Source organism: Corvus brachyrhynchos, unplaced genomic scaffold (assembly GCF_000691975.1).
Source record: "Corvus brachyrhynchos isolate BGI_N302 unplaced genomic scaffold, ASM69197v1 scaffold370, whole genome shotgun sequence".
Lineage (NCBI taxonomy): Eukaryota > Metazoa > Chordata > Aves > Passeriformes > Corvidae > Corvus > Corvus brachyrhynchos.
This window is the reverse complement of record NW_008235977.1, coordinates 5195978-5214628: the sequence shown is the minus strand read 5'-3', so window position 1 is coordinate 5214628 and position 18651 is coordinate 5195978. Positions and strand designations below refer to the sequence as shown.

At 37.3% G+C, this 18651-nt stretch overlaps 1 protein-coding gene across 8 annotated transcripts in view; it reads right to left on the bottom strand.

Moving 5' to 3' along the window:
* The window catches only part of TFPI (tissue factor pathway inhibitor), a 176158-nt gene that overhangs the window by 10025 nt on the left and 147482 nt on the right, over nucleotides 1-18651 (bottom strand). For all 8 annotated transcript variants that reach the window (XM_017729081.1, XM_017729098.1, XM_017729091.1 and 5 more), the window contains 3 exons: nucleotides 14584-14700; nucleotides 7889-8089; nucleotides 1373-1411 (listed from right to left, as the gene is read on the bottom strand). In XM_017729081.1, coding sequence (XP_017584570.1) covers nucleotides 1373-1411; nucleotides 7889-8089; nucleotides 14584-14695 — 352 coding nt within the window. In that variant the 5' untranslated portion in view covers nucleotides 14696-14700. The remainder of the gene's footprint in view (nucleotides 1-1372; nucleotides 1412-7888; nucleotides 8090-14583; nucleotides 14701-18651) is intronic.

Below are 18651 nucleotides of genomic sequence, written 5' to 3'. Positions count from 1 at the left end.
TAGAATATTCTTATATTAAAATGTTTCTTGCAGGTTCTTGCAAATGAAATTAAGTCCAAATTAGTTGAGCTCACAGCTAACTTTTATAGCCACTTTTGAAGAGAGAGTTCATGAAAGCAATATAATCCTAATCATACAAAGCAGTATTATACTTCTAAATGCCACATCTTTCTCCAGGGACTTGATATTCAAGACTACGTTAGTGGAAACAATAGTACAAGTGCAATAACGCTAATGATAGCCACGAGCTGAATCTTACAGGATGTGTTCCAGTTTGTCGTTAAAAGCAGGGAGCTAGGGTCAGCCCTTAAAGGAAGTAGTGCCAAAGGCTGCAGCATCTGTGGAAAATCAACTTTAGTAACTTCCACAGTATAGTCACGATTTTTTAAAAAACACATTAAGAATTGAAAAGACAGTAGAAAACAGGAAAAGAAAACCATAATCTCCTATGAAAGTATTCCAAATACCATTCTGCAAAGATAGATGATTTGATTACAAACATCTATTTCAAACTGTATGTGCAAATACTCACATTTCTGCAAGCTGCTAAATGCACAACAATTCAGGAAGTCATGAGTGGAAGGAGAGATGAAGGAGAGTAAGCAGGAAAAGAGGAGCTGACTTGTAAAAAAATGTATTCAAGTCTGTGTTTGGGGAGCTCTGGCTGCCCACAGTGAGCCCCATCCAGGTGAGTCTCCAATGTGCAAGGAGAAAAGGTAGAGTAAATCTTCACAAGCTCTACTCTGAGTGTCAAACTGAAATATCCTCATTAGGAACATCAGTTTCCTCAACAGACCAACAGTGTTTCAGTAAGGGACTCTCAATACTTTAGCACTGGCTATTTTGGACGTCTGAGGTATCAGGAATTTAAAGTTCTGTTAAAAGTCTGTCCCTTCAGGAATGGGAAACTTGCTCCCTTGTTTGATGTGCAATTAGGGGATCTGCCCTAACCTGTGGTAGCTCCTCCACAGCCAATGCTTAAAAAGTTCTGTTTCAGAGCAATTTTTTCCTATTTTTCTAAAAGTAGAGCAAGCATTTAGCTTGTTCTCAAAATACACAATAAGAGTTCCCCATCATGGCTGATTATACAATACTTGAATCTCTGCCAAGTCCCCCTTTTTACTGAAGAAAGAGAAAAGAATCATGATGTATTTTTTTTGTGGAGAGGTGATTGCCATCTTCAGTGACCACAACTCTCCTCAAATTCTTTGATGAAGACAGAAGAAGATTCAGACTAAGAATTCACTTAAATCTGACATTGCTGTTTTTGTTAGAAGATAAATTATTTATGTATTGTTCCAAGCTAACAAAGAACATAATAAATCCCTTATTGCGGTAGAAGAATCTTAAATTACCATGTAAATATAATTACCTTTCTTAATTTTTGCTAACATCATCTTCTGAGGCAATTCTGCAAGATAAATAAAAATGAAAGTATTTAGCAAAAGCAGACATGTTAAGTCTCACCTGAGATACCAGTGTGCTTAGCAGTGACAGTGAGAACTGAGAGGCAAGAACACAGCATTTCTTCCTCTTTCTTTTTCTCTTTATTTGGGATGCAGCACAAAAATTTGTTCTGGAGAACTGAAGTATCATTTCCTTTGTATAAGAAGACCTGCTATAATGGAAACTTGAGGATATAGAAAGTACCGAAATCAAATTATGCTGATACTGAACTGAACAGGGAAATTACTCTTCTTGTTACTGGATCCAGAACCCTGTATCATACAATCTTACTCCTCAAAAGAGGAGTAAAGAGCAGACTAACAACCTCACTGCTGTAGCTACCGATATTGCTCATAGCTTTGGAGCTGACTGAGGGAGGCAGTAAGACTTCTCTCATCCTATCCAATTCCATTTGCTCTGCCATGTAGGGCCTGAGTGAAGCTTTCCTTATGCAGTTGATGATATTAAGGCCCCTTTGGCCAAGTATCCTTAGGGGGGTATGATGACAACCTTGTCTGCATGGTTCTCTACGTGCACAATCTGCAGTGAAATTATTATCATTCTTAATGCAGGAGCCTGGGTTTTATTGTATCAGCTCAAGAAACTGGATATCTTAATTCAACCCCAAATTCCTTTTTAGAGATTGAAAACAAACCTTCTCCTTGTAGGAGACTGTCTAATCATAAAACTGCAAAGGAGTCCAAAGGCAGAGCAGATCATGGAATGTCTGAGAAAGGCTGACAATATTTCGACAGCTGAGAGAAAGGTGGCCAGCAGCTTCTGGACTCTGCCTTAGTCACCTTATTTACATTGTTTCATAATTCTTGTTTTGTACTCTATTGCCCTTTTGTATCATAATTCTACTCTGGTTTTCTCTGGAAACCTGCCAATGTTATATTTTCAAAGCAAATCTATTGGGTAGAAATTCTGTCATGACACATTTCTCCTTCCACCTCTGGGACAATGCAGCTGTTACCCTTTAAAAAATATTAAAGACATGGCGTGCACTTCAGAGTGACATAGCATTTCTTTGAACAGATTTCCAGTTTTTCATATTAGTGGGAGGCTTGGCTCTCAGCATTTAAACCCATGACCTAAACTTTGGACACGCATGTCAGGCCATTTTACTAATCTCACTCAGCTGTCCCCTTCAGGGCAAAATCAGCAATCATATTTTGCCATGTGATCTCTACTCTTCTGGCAGAGAAAAGGAAAATTTTATTGTGAGTTTATACAGACCTAGAATCTTTTAATCTCACTACCATCTCAACAGTGTCTTTTGCTTCTGGTTTCAGTCAAAAAGCCAAATCCACATATGAGTTGATTTCTTCTTTGTAAAAAAAGTGTATTTGTGAGTAGATCCACTCTAAATAATAGACATTCGAATTGCCATTGTGACCAGAACCATTTATCAGTAGGTATTTTCCCACAGTAGCAAGTTTAAGTAGCCTAAAATTTATATTCACTGCCTTGAAAATTAAGATCTTTGTGCTAGTGACGACATTTGTGATTATGCTCCCATCCAGTAAACAATGGAGGATATGAGCAAATTCCTCTCAGAAAGTACTTTTTCATTCCCTGAAGCTGTGAGAATTGGGCACAAGAAACAAAAAATGCAGCTGATTTCCAGGAAACTTGAGTCACAAGTAGGCATCTTGAATCTGAACCTTGTCTTGGAGAGCCTTAGAGTGGCCAACCTGCAGCTGGGCTCTCTGAACTCTGTTGTACTGACTTCAATCTATTCTGTCAGCTGCCTTATTGATTCCAAAATGTTAAAAAGTTATCCCAATCTGGTAATTCACTCATGTTGGCTCATTTATTCTTGTATTTGTGCTGAATATTGAAAATAAAAAACTTTGACTATTCACATTATTTCTTCTGAATGTTGTATTAGATAGCTTCCCTTGAGCTTATTTTTATCAATATTGGTCTTTGCATTCTTCACAGTAATAATTTTGTATTTCAGATTCTTCTTTGTTTTGAAGCACTTTTTTCTCACTCATATTCTCTCTTCAGACTGATCTCTACAGTCACTAAATAGTGATCTTCCAACAGCAACAAATACTGGAAATGTAAGTAAGATGAATACAACTACAAACTACAAGACTGCACAGAGATCTAGATTTAACAAAAAGAATTCACAGAATTATATGGGGTTTTGCTGAATTATGTTAGCAAAAGGGATTAACTTAGTAATTTACTTTGCTTTATGCCTGATGGTCTGCAGCACACTGTATGTGAGACCAAACCCTTTTATCTGCTGTCATCCATTCAGAGAATACAGAGATAATGGCCCTTTTTTGCTTCTCTTCCTCCAAGCAGATCCAGCTCTTGGAGAGTAATGGGTCACTGTTATTCATACACAGAAAACTGTTCTTGGGCTGAGTACCAACATGTGGGCACACTAAGCCAGTTCTCATTTTAAATAACTTTCAGTTTTATACTATAGAGTTATGCCAGATACATGCCAGTACAGGATTTGGTCTAGAAGGTCTGTTCCAGATCCAACATTTGTGTCAGAATCAAAGTAACACTGGGTGCCTTCCAACTCAGCTTATTCTGTGATTCTGTGAAAACAGGAGCATTAGACTGAAAAAATAATGTGATAAATCTTTGCTCATGACACCTGATTATGACTTTTGGGCACTTCATTCCAAATTCAGCATCTATTGACCCTGCCTTTCCCCTTTTGTTGCTCTGTCTTAGCCTTTAAATTGAAATTGAGTACAAACACTCCAAGTTTCCTGTGACAGGAAGTGTCAAATTTTGGATGAGATACTGGCAGATGCAGTCCTGCAAATAACCTCACTCCAAGGATGGTAAAGATGCTATGGGTCCTGCTGAAACCCTGAACCAAGCACTACATGGAAACTACTGAAAGCCAGCCTGGTCAGAAAAAGAAGAGCTAATTCACATCCTAGACTCCAGGTCTTTCTGAAACTGAATGCTATTCAAGGAAACAATAACTTTCAATTTTTTATCTTGAAAGACTGTACTCTTTAAACTTGGTGGAGTCATAACTAGAAACAGATTAATCATCTGTAGTGAATTCCTTCTTTGTTTGATTTTCTGCCCAGAAATGAAATCTGTTCCCATACAGTAGTCTTTCAGGAAGATTTTAAAACCTATTACTTGAATTCTATCTTACATTGGTATTTTTTTTTTAAACTCTGGTATGAGAAATCAAAGACACAAATAGTACAGTCTGGAGAAGGAACAGTGTTGTAAACAGCTTTTATTCTTACCAATTGCTAAAATACCAAATACAGGTAAATGAGCACCAAAATAATAATCTGCACTTCTGGAAGTATCTGAGACTTCAACACAAAAAGAAATTCTTTGATGTAAAGGTTCTTTCCCTTTTCAGCCAGTTCAGGAAGAGTTTGCTTAAGATCTGTTTCAGATCCAAGTAGAAGAGGGGTTCCTGAACTTTGTGCGTTCTTGCATTTGGGGCAAGATGTTTTTCTTCTTAACTTGAAATGCTAGGCTATGTTATTTAATAACTAAGGAATTGTGATTTCCATATACCTCTTTCTTGATGGGATGCCATTTTAATAATTAAGATTATTTTAATATCATTGCCACTGTGTTTACCCATGTATTGCATCTGAAAACAGAGTGAGGCTGTAACTGATTCTTGCCACTTCTTCCTGGAGCACCACTGGTCTCTGAGGCTTATTAGTACATTTTTCCAGAAACCATCAAAAGGTAAGTTTCAAATTAATCCTTAGAGTAAAATGGGCTGGAAAACTGCCATTCACTTAAAAAATGGAGTAATCTTTTTGGCTTTGACATGTTTTTAGTGAAATTTTGTAGTGGATTTTTTTTCAACCTGATAGAGATAGCTTTAGAAGCATGCAATTGTTTAAAAGCAAAACCTAATTGAACAGAAATTATGGTGGCACCAGCAGATCAGAAAAAATGGATCTGAATGGTAAATAGTATCTTGCGTTAGTATTTGCTGAGTAAATAAAATGCGTGCAGTCTCCTCTTTGGAAAGACCACAGGCATCAAGACCAGGGATGCTTTCAAGGAAGGATGGGTTTTCCTGTTAGCTGCTCTTTCAGTATCTTCTAATCAGTGAAACTTTGTGCTCACGTACAACTCTTCAGATTAAATTTTGCTATTCTTAATAAATACAGTCCCACTGCATCCTGGTTCCAACACAGACACACTCTTCTGGCTCCAGTTGTGTAGGTAAGAAAGAACCTCTGCTTTACTCTATAAATTGCAACCACCACTGGAAATCAGCATACCAGAAATGTATAATAAGCACACACATCTGTTCTTTCCTTTGCTGTGGCTGGACTGGATAGAGAGGGAGAAAGGTCTGAGTCAACTGAATTACAGACTTGAGAAATTCTGAAAGCCTAAGCTGGACAATGAGGTGCAGCTGTTGCATTTGTATTCAAACACAGTGTCCTATTCCATAAACATATGGAGGAACCATCAGCTAGTATAACAGAGTATCAAGGCTATAGAGTTAATGCTGGCAGAAGAGCTTATACCACTAGTGAATATAAGTCAGACACCCTGAGCTGTACTCCCTGCTCCAATTGTGAGGCAGTCTATTGATCTCTTTTTCTCTTGCCTTACCACCTTTCTTTTTTTGACAGTTAAAGGGAAGATAAAAAATGGCTTATTTTCAATGCCTGGCTTATTAACATTTGCAGATTGTGAAAGATTAGATGTGTTAAAACTAACAAACACTCTTGAAATACTACTTATGGTAATGTGTAACCAGCTCCAGCCATTATTCTGACACTGGGGTGGGAGACAGATACTTACTTTGATTTCTAAATAAATTTAGCAACACGATCCAGAGTAATTTTTATCGGGAAATACAGATATGTTATGAAACAGACAATGTAACAGATTTAAGGCCTGGTCTAAATACTGTGTAGATATGAATCCTGGAAGGGACGGAAAATGGGTAAAAGACATTTACATTTGTTGCCAGACAAAGCCTGATGCTATAAATTACCTTGTCATATATGCAGTCTGCTTTGGCCAGAAAACCCAAATAGGAGCTTCTGAAAGCAATTTTCTAAACTGAAATTTCTTGCAAGTATTTTTTTTGCAACCTATAAGAACTAACTGTGCTTGCAAGTGGCCTATGCTGATCCTAGAAGATCCAAGTTTGTATCCTGCAAAACAACTCTGTGCCTATAGCACCTTCAGCAGATTTCCAGTTTCAAGAAAAGGCCCAGGTCCACAGTAAATTATGAAAAAAAGGCAAACAAAATGACACCTGCCAAGGTCTGCTTAGCAATAGGTGCTACCAGGGCACATCACTAATAGACAGCAGAGAGTGACAATTTTCAGCTACTTGTGTTGCCCATCCCCAGAATAACCTATTAACTGTTCTCTGCTGCAGAATTGCCCAGCATCATTGTCTTGAGCTCAGTAACCATGGCAAATTCTGCTGCTGGGCAAGGCACATGTGACTGAACAGTACCTTCTGTTGGGAATGAATCCTTCTATCTTACCTCGAAGTCTAAGAAATTAACATCCAATGTATGAAAGAGACTTGGGAAAAAAATTCACATAGTTGATATAATACCTGAGGGTTATTACACAACTTTGAGGACCCACTGGTTCTGAAATTTTCTTGCCATTTTCATTGCCTTCTTCCCCTTCAAGATATCCCTATCTCTTCCTGTTTACACAGCCAGACACATTCCATCAAATTCCCATGAAGGCAGGATCCATAGCAGGTATTCAGAAGAAACCCTCAATAAGACTTGAATTCCTCCAGTCTCTAAAAATACAAACTTATAGAATTTCTAGCTTCATTTGCAAATTTAAGAACCTTCTAATTTTCATCCAGTCATGTGAGGAATTTGTACAATGCTGAAAACCTTAATTAATTATGAGGATGAATTTTAATAGCAGAATCAGCATTCACAAGGCCCTTGGTGCACATTGTGCTGTGTATCATGTGTTAGATCTCATTTATCATCGTATCTACTGCTGTAATACTAATTATGCTGAAACATAGAAGATGGCCAAAATTTTGGACAACTTCTATCAGCTTCTCAAGTGAAGGACAAATCTGGGATAAAAATTGGGTTAGACACTCTGAAAGCAATAAAGAACATCTGTGCTACCCACCAGCTTAGTCAAGCCTCAAAGTAATTTCACTTAAGAACTTGTCAAAAATAGGGCTCTAGCTAGAAAATAAGCTTTCTTGCATTGGTGCCTCTATTCCACAGATACACTAAAAAATCCACCTATCTTTCCAAATCCTGACTATTTGCTTGAACCATATAAAATAATTCAGATGACTACAACCTACTTGGGAACATAGTTAGAGAAATCATATTTCTGTATTAATAGGAACAGAAGAGGGCTTCTACTTCCCAAATTCAAGTGGTTTGTGAATGAGAAGTAATGGATGCAAATGAAGAATTGGTAGGAGGGTAAGAGAATGGGTACTGGCCTGTTACCACACACTTCTTCTGGCATTCTTCCAGAGTTAGGAAGTTGTTCTCATTGCCATGGCATCCACCATACTCAAACACTTCACACTTGCGGCTTTTAATATTGAAGAAATAGCGGATGTGGATGGCTTTGCACGGACCATCATCTGCTTTCATGGCACAGAATGAGTGCCCAAGCTTCAGCGGTGGCAAAGCAGCACCTGTAATACAGAGCAGAAGTAGAACAACTAGGTTAGATTGCTGTGTACTACACAGTGTAACTCCAGAATGAGATTGCTTGTGTGTTCTGCTAGAGGCACCTCACAACATCTGTCTGCAAAGCTCTGAACACACTAAACAGATGTAAAAAGAAAACCGTTATCTGCATTGGAACACAAATTCCATTCGATCAAATCAAATGTGTGGTTTCAATTTTCCACCAAAACATCTCATAATATAAACTTAACTCCTCATCACAAACCTCTAAACAGTTACAGAGAGTGGCTGAGTCACATGAGCTGGGGTGCAATTCTGAATAACAAAAACACTGACAAAGTCTTGGTAGCTCCAAAAGACACAATGACCACCAAGGCAGAAAAGTTTCCTTGGGCTCTCTTCCATGCGCTTCTCCCAGTGAACTTGGCTCATAAAGAATTTGCCGGGGAACAGCGTGGGATGGACAGAGCCCTGCAGAGGGCATCACTCTCCTGTCAGATTGGGACACAAACCCCTCCAGGACCACTGAGAGGCACCAGGCTCTTTTTTCCTTTGATCTCACTGTTCTTGCATTACAGCTTTCAGGTGTATGCAACTAGAAAGTCAAGGCAAAACAAAGCTGTATGTTTTCAAAATGTGTTATTTCTGCCTTTCAGTATATATTAAGTCAGGGAATGTTTTGTATAAATTGTCATACACATTGTGAAGACCACTAGCAAAGTTTTTCACCCTGTCAATGTCTATAAGGAAATTCTGACTAGCAATCCAGTTCCTGGTCCTGTTCCCTTATAAATATATGGTTTACTGTATTTTGCTGTTTTGCTTTTCCAAGGAAGTATTTTTACCTAGAGGATTTTGAAAGCTCTACAGAGCTTGTGTGCTTGCCTTAGGAACCGGAAGAACAGATCTAAAGGTTTTAATTCATTCTCTTACAGCTAATTAGAACACTGATATCTCAGAACATATATGCAAACTTAAAAAATTGAGAGGATACTGCACTGCAAAATGAAACTTTGGATTTCCCCTGCTCAATACCAGGGAAAAAATGCCTTCAAACATCAAAGTTTTCAGTAAGTTATGAACTCACTCCTGAAATGCTAAAATCAAACACTCAGAGCTCCATAGAAACTGATCCAACTCAAATGTGGTTGGGGTGAGAGCTGGCAGCTGGTTTATAAACACGTCATTTTCTTGGCACACAAGAAATTAGATCCCCTCTGTGACCTTTGTCAGTGACCCAGTTCAGTCTACAAGAGGTTGTGAAAACTTACCAGGTTTCTTAACTACTGAAATGTCAGACACAGAGCTATGTCAGCTCATTTTTTTGCTGCATTGCACCACCCCAGTGTTGTGGGCTATCCAAACAGAAATAGTATGAAAGCATAGTTGCAAAACTACACAAAGAGGATGAACAAATGGCTCAGCGGAGTTTATCCTGGGAACTTTCTGGTCTCCACTCCTAGCCCACTTCCCATTAGACGCACAGAACTAAATCATTGTTTTGGTTACCTCCTAAGGCCTTTCCCCTGCAGTCACAGGGATGCTGTTAACCACTGTCAGATGTCCTGACATCTGCTGCAAGCATAATGACTAAACTGTGTCACGCTTCTTGGCAATCACTCAGTTTCCTAGGAACACTAGAAAGTTGCCATAGCTTCAGTAAAATCTGTACCCTGTCAAACCCCCAGGGGCAAAACCCTCCAACTCCAAACAGTAACCAAGTGACTGAAGAAAGAGGTCTCGAAGGGATTAATCGGAAATGAATCATTCTTCTGTCTGGGAACAGTGAGAGAATTCTTCTCCATTATTTTACACCTGGGAACACTTAACTCAGATGATATAAAATTAGCTTTCCTTCTCAGACTGGAGCAACAGATGAGAAGGCAAGCAGGAGTGTTTGCCCAGTAGATCTGCACAGACTGCAGACACATCTGCCTGCACTCATTTCAATTGTGGAATATACGTTGAGAAAACTAATTCTCAGTGTAAGGCCTCATCTCTTGAACACTGGGACAAATTGTTACTACATTTTAGATGCTGTGTGAAAAGCACAGGATATGACATTTAGGGAAGATGTCTGACAGGAAGGTCAGTGAAAATTCTTCAACGGAAACATAAGAAGATAACAGTTGAAGAAATGTTAACGGAGTTTCTCATCCAAGTGAAGTAAAATTCCAAGCAATCTGAAGCAGTCAGTTCTAGAATTTCACTACTCTTCTTGTAAGACAACCCTTTTTTTGGTAATATACTGCCTGAACATTCTCTATTATATATTAAATAATTTTTACTTCCTTCATGCATAGATACAATAATTTAAAACCATGTATACACACATAGTAAATCAGTTTTGATTTTCTAATGCACCATTCATGTCTTGCAATTCCAGGCTGCTGCAGGAGAGAAAGTTGCCTCCTGCACTCTCAACCTTTATTTTGGGCTTTCCAAATTCAGCTCCATCCCTGGCTGCTTGAAGCTGTCATGGTGCAGTTGCCTCGCTCTCACCACACCACTTCAGTAGCCCACTTCTCTCTTTCTTTCATTTGGAAGATTTGTCTCCTCTTAATTATGCACACACTAAATAAACTCCTTTCTTCCCATCTTTTTATTTGCCTTGCTTTCTAATCCTCTCATAACTATTCTTTGGATCTTTGTTATTGGTCTGGATTCCTGGTAAAATGGGCTGCCCAGAGCTGAATATAATCCCCCACCTAGAGGCATTACTAGTGGCAAATAGAGTGGAATAATGATCCTTTGGGGTTTTTTCTTAATCCAACACAAAATCACTTGCTTTTTTTTTTAAAACATTGAATTACCTTTGCAATGCTCTGTAACTTCCATTTACTTTCCAGCAAATAGAATCTTGTTATACAGGTGCTTCAACATTTATTTTCCTTCTTATATTTATGATTGTATTAATTCTCCTTCTTCAGTATAGCACATTGCGTTTATCATTCTAAAAAAATTTAGTTTAACCCTCCGCTTTGGATCTGGCTCTGTTGGATATATATTACTCATCCATTTTAGGCATCTGGTCCAAATACATTTAGAAATCTTGTGTAATTGTAGGACTGTACTAGCCTAGACCAAGAAAATTTTGTTATAAATACATTAAATCATGATTACAGCTGATGTTTACTGTCACACAGAAGTTATTACTTCCCATACTAAAACTGAAAAAAAGCACAGCAAAATCTTCTCTCCCCTTTTTCTTCCCCCTTCCCAGCTTTTTAATGAAATTACTTCCTTACATCACCTACTCAAGCACTAAACACCGATTGCTCTAAGTCATGGCACTCCATGGTCTGTGGTAAGTACAAAGTAATGCCCATGAAATGGCTAACAAAGAGCATGAGCTCATTGCAGATATTTTATGTCACTACTTCCTTCCTCCATTCCTTCAGCCTTCCTACTTTTTGCAACTGTCAAACAAGATACAGGCCAAGATTGTTCCTATGCAGCACAGTCATTCTCACGTTTGTTGTCATTCACACGGCAACTTTTGCAACTCAAGACATGACTGTTTCACACATGAACACCACCCTGCATTTCAGTGCAGTCATTTCACTGTGAGAGCTCTAATAACCTGCAGTCAGCCCTGCTGCAGCCCCGAGCACGTGGGCTGTAGGTGATCCAGGCAAGGCACTGTTACCACTTCACTAGAGAGCAGGGTAATATTACAAAAGCTGAAGTGGTGAATAGTGTCTCTAATCCTCTTACATTAATACAAGTGAAAACAATACCTTTCTCCTGGATGTAGACATAACAAAAGACTCTAATTTGGCTTTCAGACTCATGGATAATCTGCAGGGCTGCTCGATAAAAAGACCTCCTTTTCATTATAAAATGAACTGATTTCTAGACTACACCTGCAGCACAAGTATGAAAGGTAAGTGTTATGGAGGAGTTGCTTTTCAGAACAGAACTATATAAATTGGGAGAATAAATATCAGGAATATTTCTGAATTTTTATGTAAAAAATGCTTTGCTTTAGTTTGTTTAGGTTATGTGTTCTCAACTTCATATGAGTTTCTGTGGTTATCCTTAATTATAAAGATATGCTGTCATCTTTCCAGCCTTCCCTGGTAATGCCGCCCATTGATAAGAGGTTATCAATACTAAGCACCTTGTCACTAATGAATAGCTGTTTCTTTTCTCTCCATCTTTGTCAATTTGACAGCTTCCCACCCACACACCGTTCAGTGCTCTTCCTACTCATGTGTTTCCTACACTTTCTTTAGGCAGGCACATTTATTCTTGGCAAAGTTTCATGTATGAGTAAAAAGCACATTCAATTTTTGAGTCATTTTCTTCAGGCTTTGGAACATCAACTTAAGTGCTGCTTACCACATAAGGGATTAAGGAACAATATACAAACCCTGGTTACTTTTATACCTTTCATTTTTGCTATTACACTTACTTATTGATGGAAAAACAGGTTTTGCTGGAAAAGAAAAAATTAAAAATCCTTTTTTATTCCATTAGACTTGACCTGCAATCTTGATTATTACTGTAATTAAAATAGACAAAATCCCACCTCTTAAATTCACAAAGCATTTGTACTCAATGAGATCTGAAAGTATGACATTAAAAATAATGGATGCACACAACTAATTTTATCCTTTAATACCTGAAATTTATGGAATGCTGGGGTAAAATATGTCATTGCTTTATAATCATCTAACTTCAAAAACAAATGTTATCAATGAAATTGCTGCCCACAAAATTTCTACATTTAAAGTCACTGAGTCCAGAAGTTAAATCTTGAGAAACCACAAATATAATTTTAGTTAGCAACAATCTAAATATTTTGTGAAAACAGAGTACAGCAAAAGTAATTTTTTTTTGTAAACACTGCGAGTCTTCAGTAGTCATCATAAAAACAGGATCCTACTTTAATTTCTAAGCCTCACATTTGATTGGTTTTTACTTCAGAATTAAAGCCCAGAAGTTTAGAACTGATTCTCATAGTAAATCAGTTAGTGGTCACATAATTCTAAGTAACTAGTTGCAAAATAACCAGTGAATAAAAAGTGAAAAATAATCCCCAGTAAAATGACAATTTAATTTCCTTAAGATTATTTACTTATTTTCTTTTATAAACAAAGTAAATAGAGGAAAAACATTAAGCCATCAGATTTCTTGTTGTGGTCACAAAGTGTGCAAGATGATTTAGCCGTCACGACCTGCAAGCTTGGCTAAGAATTTATACAGCACTAAGAGTTGTGGGGCAAAGATAAATGTGACTTTGCCCTCAAACAAAAAGGGCATTTTTGTACTTCAGAGTTCAAAAGAAACAAATTTATTCTGCATGAACCAATCTTTACTACAGAGCCATGCTAAGCACATGCTTAACCTGAAACAGTGCATGTCTTAAATTGTAGTGATTGTGACATGGTCCTAAGCACTAGCTTACTATAGCCATGACTGTGCATAATTACTATTTCTGTCTCAAAGAACACTGCTGCAAAAGTCTGATAGAGAGAAGTAATCTGAATGGAAATTGGACAAAACATAAGAAAAAGGTTCCTCTTAGCTGCACTTTCATTTGCACTTCAAAATCAGACATGTCAAACAAAAGCATCCACTTCATAGTCCTCTGCAGCTTAGGGAAGTGATCACAGTTTCAAGTCATTTCCTCAAAGGAAAAAGGAATATTTTAGTGTGGCCCCAACAGTGTATTTTTCCTTCATCTTTCTCAGAATTTTTTGGGAGGAAATTAAAATAACCTTCAAAATGATATCCAGTATAGAATTCTGATCCATCTAAATTTCGGTGAATTAAACAATGATCTTACCGTGGTGAAAATCCAGGAGTGTCCCCAGTTCTAACAGTCACACTGCTTTTCTAACAAAAATTTTCAACTGGTGAGTTTTCAGTTATAGAATTATAGAATACCCTGAGTTAGAAGGGATTAACAAGGATCGAGTCCAACTCCTTTATTTATCCAGTGATATCAAATCACTTGGGGCTATACAAAGACCTTCGTCAAGGCCCAGGAAAACAACCAGGACAGTAATTGTATCATCTTTAAATCAAACTTTGCAAATTAACTGTGGCTCAAGAGATCTGTGCATGGGACAGAGCAACATCAATCTACAATGCTATTCATATTTCTGCTTTTTCTGTGTTAACTCTGCCTGAGTTAACCAGCCCTATGTTTCCTTTCCCTGAACATTGAACTTTTCCACGCTCCTAAAGCAGAGCTTTAAGGGAATCATCTTGATATTTAACCCAGTGTTTGATAAGGATTAGATGTTCCAAAAAGCTTGGGAAACAGAAGCCTCAGTAGAAGGCAATTTTGCTAAAGCTTAATAGGTAATTCTAAGCATCTCTCTCCTAGTTAGAGACCATTTTTAGCTAAGTCCCAATTTTGAAAGTTTCCCACTAAAGTTCTCAAGTACAGAATTACATCTGCAGTGCATTTTCACATAGTGGGCTTTGTTGTTCGAGTGTTTGTTTTTTGTTGGTTGAGTTTTAGGTGTTTTCTGGTATCTCTTACCCACAACATGCTCTTTGCTGCCATCCAGCTCAGCAGTTGTGTGCCCAGCGATAGAGAAGAACAGCAAGATAAAGGTTGAAGGTAAGGAATGCCCCTTCTTTCTTCCTTTCATCTTCCCTGTATAAGATAAAAAGGACAATACCTGATTCCGTTAAGTTCCTTGAGCGTTCTGCAACAGACATTAGCAGGGTAGTGCATAACCCTGTGGGCAGATACACGAACTGGGAGCTTTGCAGATAACGTGAGCTCTTTTAGTATAATCATATTGTAAGCACAATGAAAAACAAGACAAGGATTGGGGTTGTGCTCAGCAGATTGCAAGTGTCCTGTCCCATCTCCAGTACAAGTTAGAGGCACTTCTATTTCTTTCATTCTAAGCCCCAGCCGAACTCACCTCCCGAAATTCATCATGACACGAAACGTAGCACTTGGTACTTTTAATGTCCTGCCATTATTTACACAATGTACTGTTGCTTGCCAAGTCAAATCCTTCCAAGTTTTACTCAGCCTGCAGAACCTAGATTCATTGCCACAACATTTTTAACAAATATTTAGCCAATGTATAGTTATCAAGTTCCCAGACTCTTGAGCAAGTTGCATTTCAGAGGAATCAGTGAACTTTTTGCAACATGGGCTTCAGTGCTTTTAGTGGTATTTTGAATATTGTAGAGCTCTTTTATACTGAGGACTTCACTTAAGTACAGAGCTATTATTTTTCACATTGAATCAGTGCAATCACTGACAGAAGAAAACACTTTTATTCCATGGCAGCTGGCATGTTCAGGTTGCCAAAGATGAGGTTATGCACACACGTGAAATTAACTCTGGAATACTTTTGCTTTAACTTTTTAAAAAAATATTTTCCAACTAACTAAAAGTTCCTTAAGGATATCTGGATTTTAATTAGAGAATAGGCTCAATATCTTCTTTGTTACCAACATACCAATTCCCTATTCATAATTCCTATTACCCTACCCTCTTAAAAGTACAATACTACATTTTTTTTGCTATGTTAATTGATATTAAGTAAATAAAAACTAAACATCTAAGGACTAGGAAGTTCCTAGCCTTCAGAAACTCTTTGGTCTTTAGTGTTTTTGTTTGCATGCCTGTGAAGACAGCATCTCTACACCAAATCAGAGCCACAATCCTCATTTCTCTCTAGAAAACTTACCATTTTTTCCTCTTGCACTCAATGTTTTCCCAGCTTGCAGCATATAACAGATAAGAAATGCATTCTTAAAAACAACTCTTGGTGAAATTACAAATCAGATCATGGGCAGCACTGTTTGGGTAATTTTTTAAGTTGACAATATCCTTTAGAAGGCTTCAATACATAATGTAGTGAAAACCACTGAGACTTCTTCCTTCTTTATTTTTTTTGTAATGGAACAATAATTTTGTGCTTAAAGGAATTTCTATTTTAGCCAAAAAATATGACAGCAGTAACTTCTACATCATAATGCTTTCCTGCCAAAATAAGCAAAAAAATTGCATGTCTTTGATTCCTTCTAAACTCAATTACTAAGGTTAACTTCTACAGGAAAAAAAATAAAAGGCATTATCCACATATGGTTCAGCAAAATGTTTTGCAAAATAATACAGATCTTATTTTGTGCTTTTAATCATAATTTTAAAAATCTTTCCTCAAAGGCTGTTCTTTAATTCTGTGAACAAATTCAGAAATTATTGTTTTCTAGCAGAGATGGAATAACCTCTCTTGGATTAGAAACCACTACACAAGTTCTGAAACATTCTGTAAATGGAGAAAATGAGCAAGAGCTACAGTTGCTCATTTTCAGGTGTTTTTCAAAGAAATAGAAGTAACATCTTTTATCATAATTCTAACTAGAAATCCAGTCCTACAATCCTTTATATACAAAGCTTTGTAGTACCTGACCTTGGAAAAATTATGCATTTTCATCCAAAGGTTCGAAAAAACAATTACGGCAAATCTTTTTATTCACCCCTGATAAAAAGCCCAGTCATCCTTTAAAATACAAAGTAACTCTGTACAAGGTAACCTGAAGTTGCCTAAGACTTTTTGATTTGAGAGACACCTCTCAAAGTTGATTTTAGTTTGACATCAACTAAAATGAAAATAAATCCACAACTAAGACAAATGATATGGGGAGAAATATTAAGTAAAAAAATCAAAGAACTGCACAGATACTTAGCATTACAATATAAACAAAGCTGGTGATAATTTGACATCATCTAGGCTCACTTAAAGCAGAAATACCATGAAATATTCAGATTTGATACCTAGATATACAGTAATAACTTTCAAACTCCCTGGCTCCAGTGAGTTCACTGGAGTAAAAAATTGCTAAATACAGTTACAGTTTTTGTAACTACATGGGAAAGAGCAAATTTCTAGCACATTGTTTTCCTTAGAAGTAATCATTGGCACAATTGTGACTCTTCATAAAGGAACTTGCTAATTATCCACAACCTCAGTTACACATGCATTAATTCCATGTTTGTCCCTGAGCCCTCATTTTCCATGTTTGAGTTTTTCCAAACATGCCGTCAAAACTCTCACTAGTTCAGCAAAATTCTATTTGACTTTGGTTTTCTATCACTTAAATTGAGGCTATGGTTCCTTCTTCCAGGAATCTGCAGAGTATCAATTTAGACTGCAAAATTTAGTAATCAGTTATTAGTCAGTTATCCCATGTTCTCAAAAGCTTTTTCCCAAGTAGAAGAGAGGCAGTCAGGCAGAAATGGAAATCCTTAATAAGTTTCTATTTTTTAATTTGAAAATAGAATTTTGTGTATCATGAGTTACCATTTAGAATTGTCACTGTGTGATTTTGAGGATAAATTACTGCATTTGTACAGAGAACAAAAACCTTACCAGGGTGCAGGATTTCTATTCTTCCACTTAACTCCTAAATTTCCCTTGAAAGGAAGGGCCAAAAGTGTGTAAAAGCTGGGCATCTTGGTGCTTGGGCCAGTTCCCAAGAGGAACAATGTAGGCTGTGCAACAGCATATCTGCCTTTCTGGTATGTCTACTGACCAAATGTAATCTCCTTTATCTTCTGGCTAACCTTCCCAGAAGGTCACAGTCCCAGAACATTGTGTCAGGTTTGGGTGGAGGTGGCATGAGTGGGGTGAAGGCTTTGGTAATAAAATGCTTAAATCCTTCCTTGGTTTAATTATTTCTTATTATTCCTAAAGAGAGAACGAAATCCCAGATCAAAGGGTACTTGGCACTGCTCTTTCAATTAAAATCCCAAAACATCTAGAAAAGTCCAGGTTTTCTGACTGGATTTTCAGCTGCCCAGTAACAGAACTTTAAAGCTGTAAGCCTCCTATGATACTGGTGTATATATATATTTTTTAAGCATTCTGATTTTTTTTTTGTTATATTTGTATAGAGTGCACAATTCAAAATACTTCATCTATGATATTTGGCTCAGAAAAATGTCAAATGCACACATTGGTGAAAAACTGTCCAGCACGGGAAAAATAGGAAATGTTTCAATTTTAATGGTCTGATTATTTAAGCCACATTCTGAAAATTTCTGAGTAAATAAAGCCTTTTCCTCCAGAAGGATTCTAGCTTAGGACAGCCAGGAATCAGTCCAGCATTAATACTCTACATCACAGTGTCATTAACATATATTTCATAAAGATAATTCCTTAGGAACTGGCATCCTACTGCTCCCAAACTCCCTACCTTTTAATGAGACATTCTATAACAGACAACCAGAATGTTACTTGACAAAGGAGATCAAAGGTCCGTGGGTAATAATTGGCACTGATTTATTTAGTGATTTAATTAAATGCTTTCATTTAGTGCCATTAGCTTCTCTCAGGCTGAAATACAGGTAGCCAAGGCAGACCACAAGCAATCAAGAATGCTCCCAGCAACAGATCCTTACTACCAAGCCTTTTTTATCCTGACACCCAAAATAAAAATAAAAGGAAGATCTAAAGACTTTTTTGCCAATACCAGAAAAGTATAAAACTCAGTGTCTTGTCCATACCGTTTGCAGCCTTTGGAGACAGGAGTGTTATGTGTATCTGTGTATATATATATGTAAACACACACACTTTTT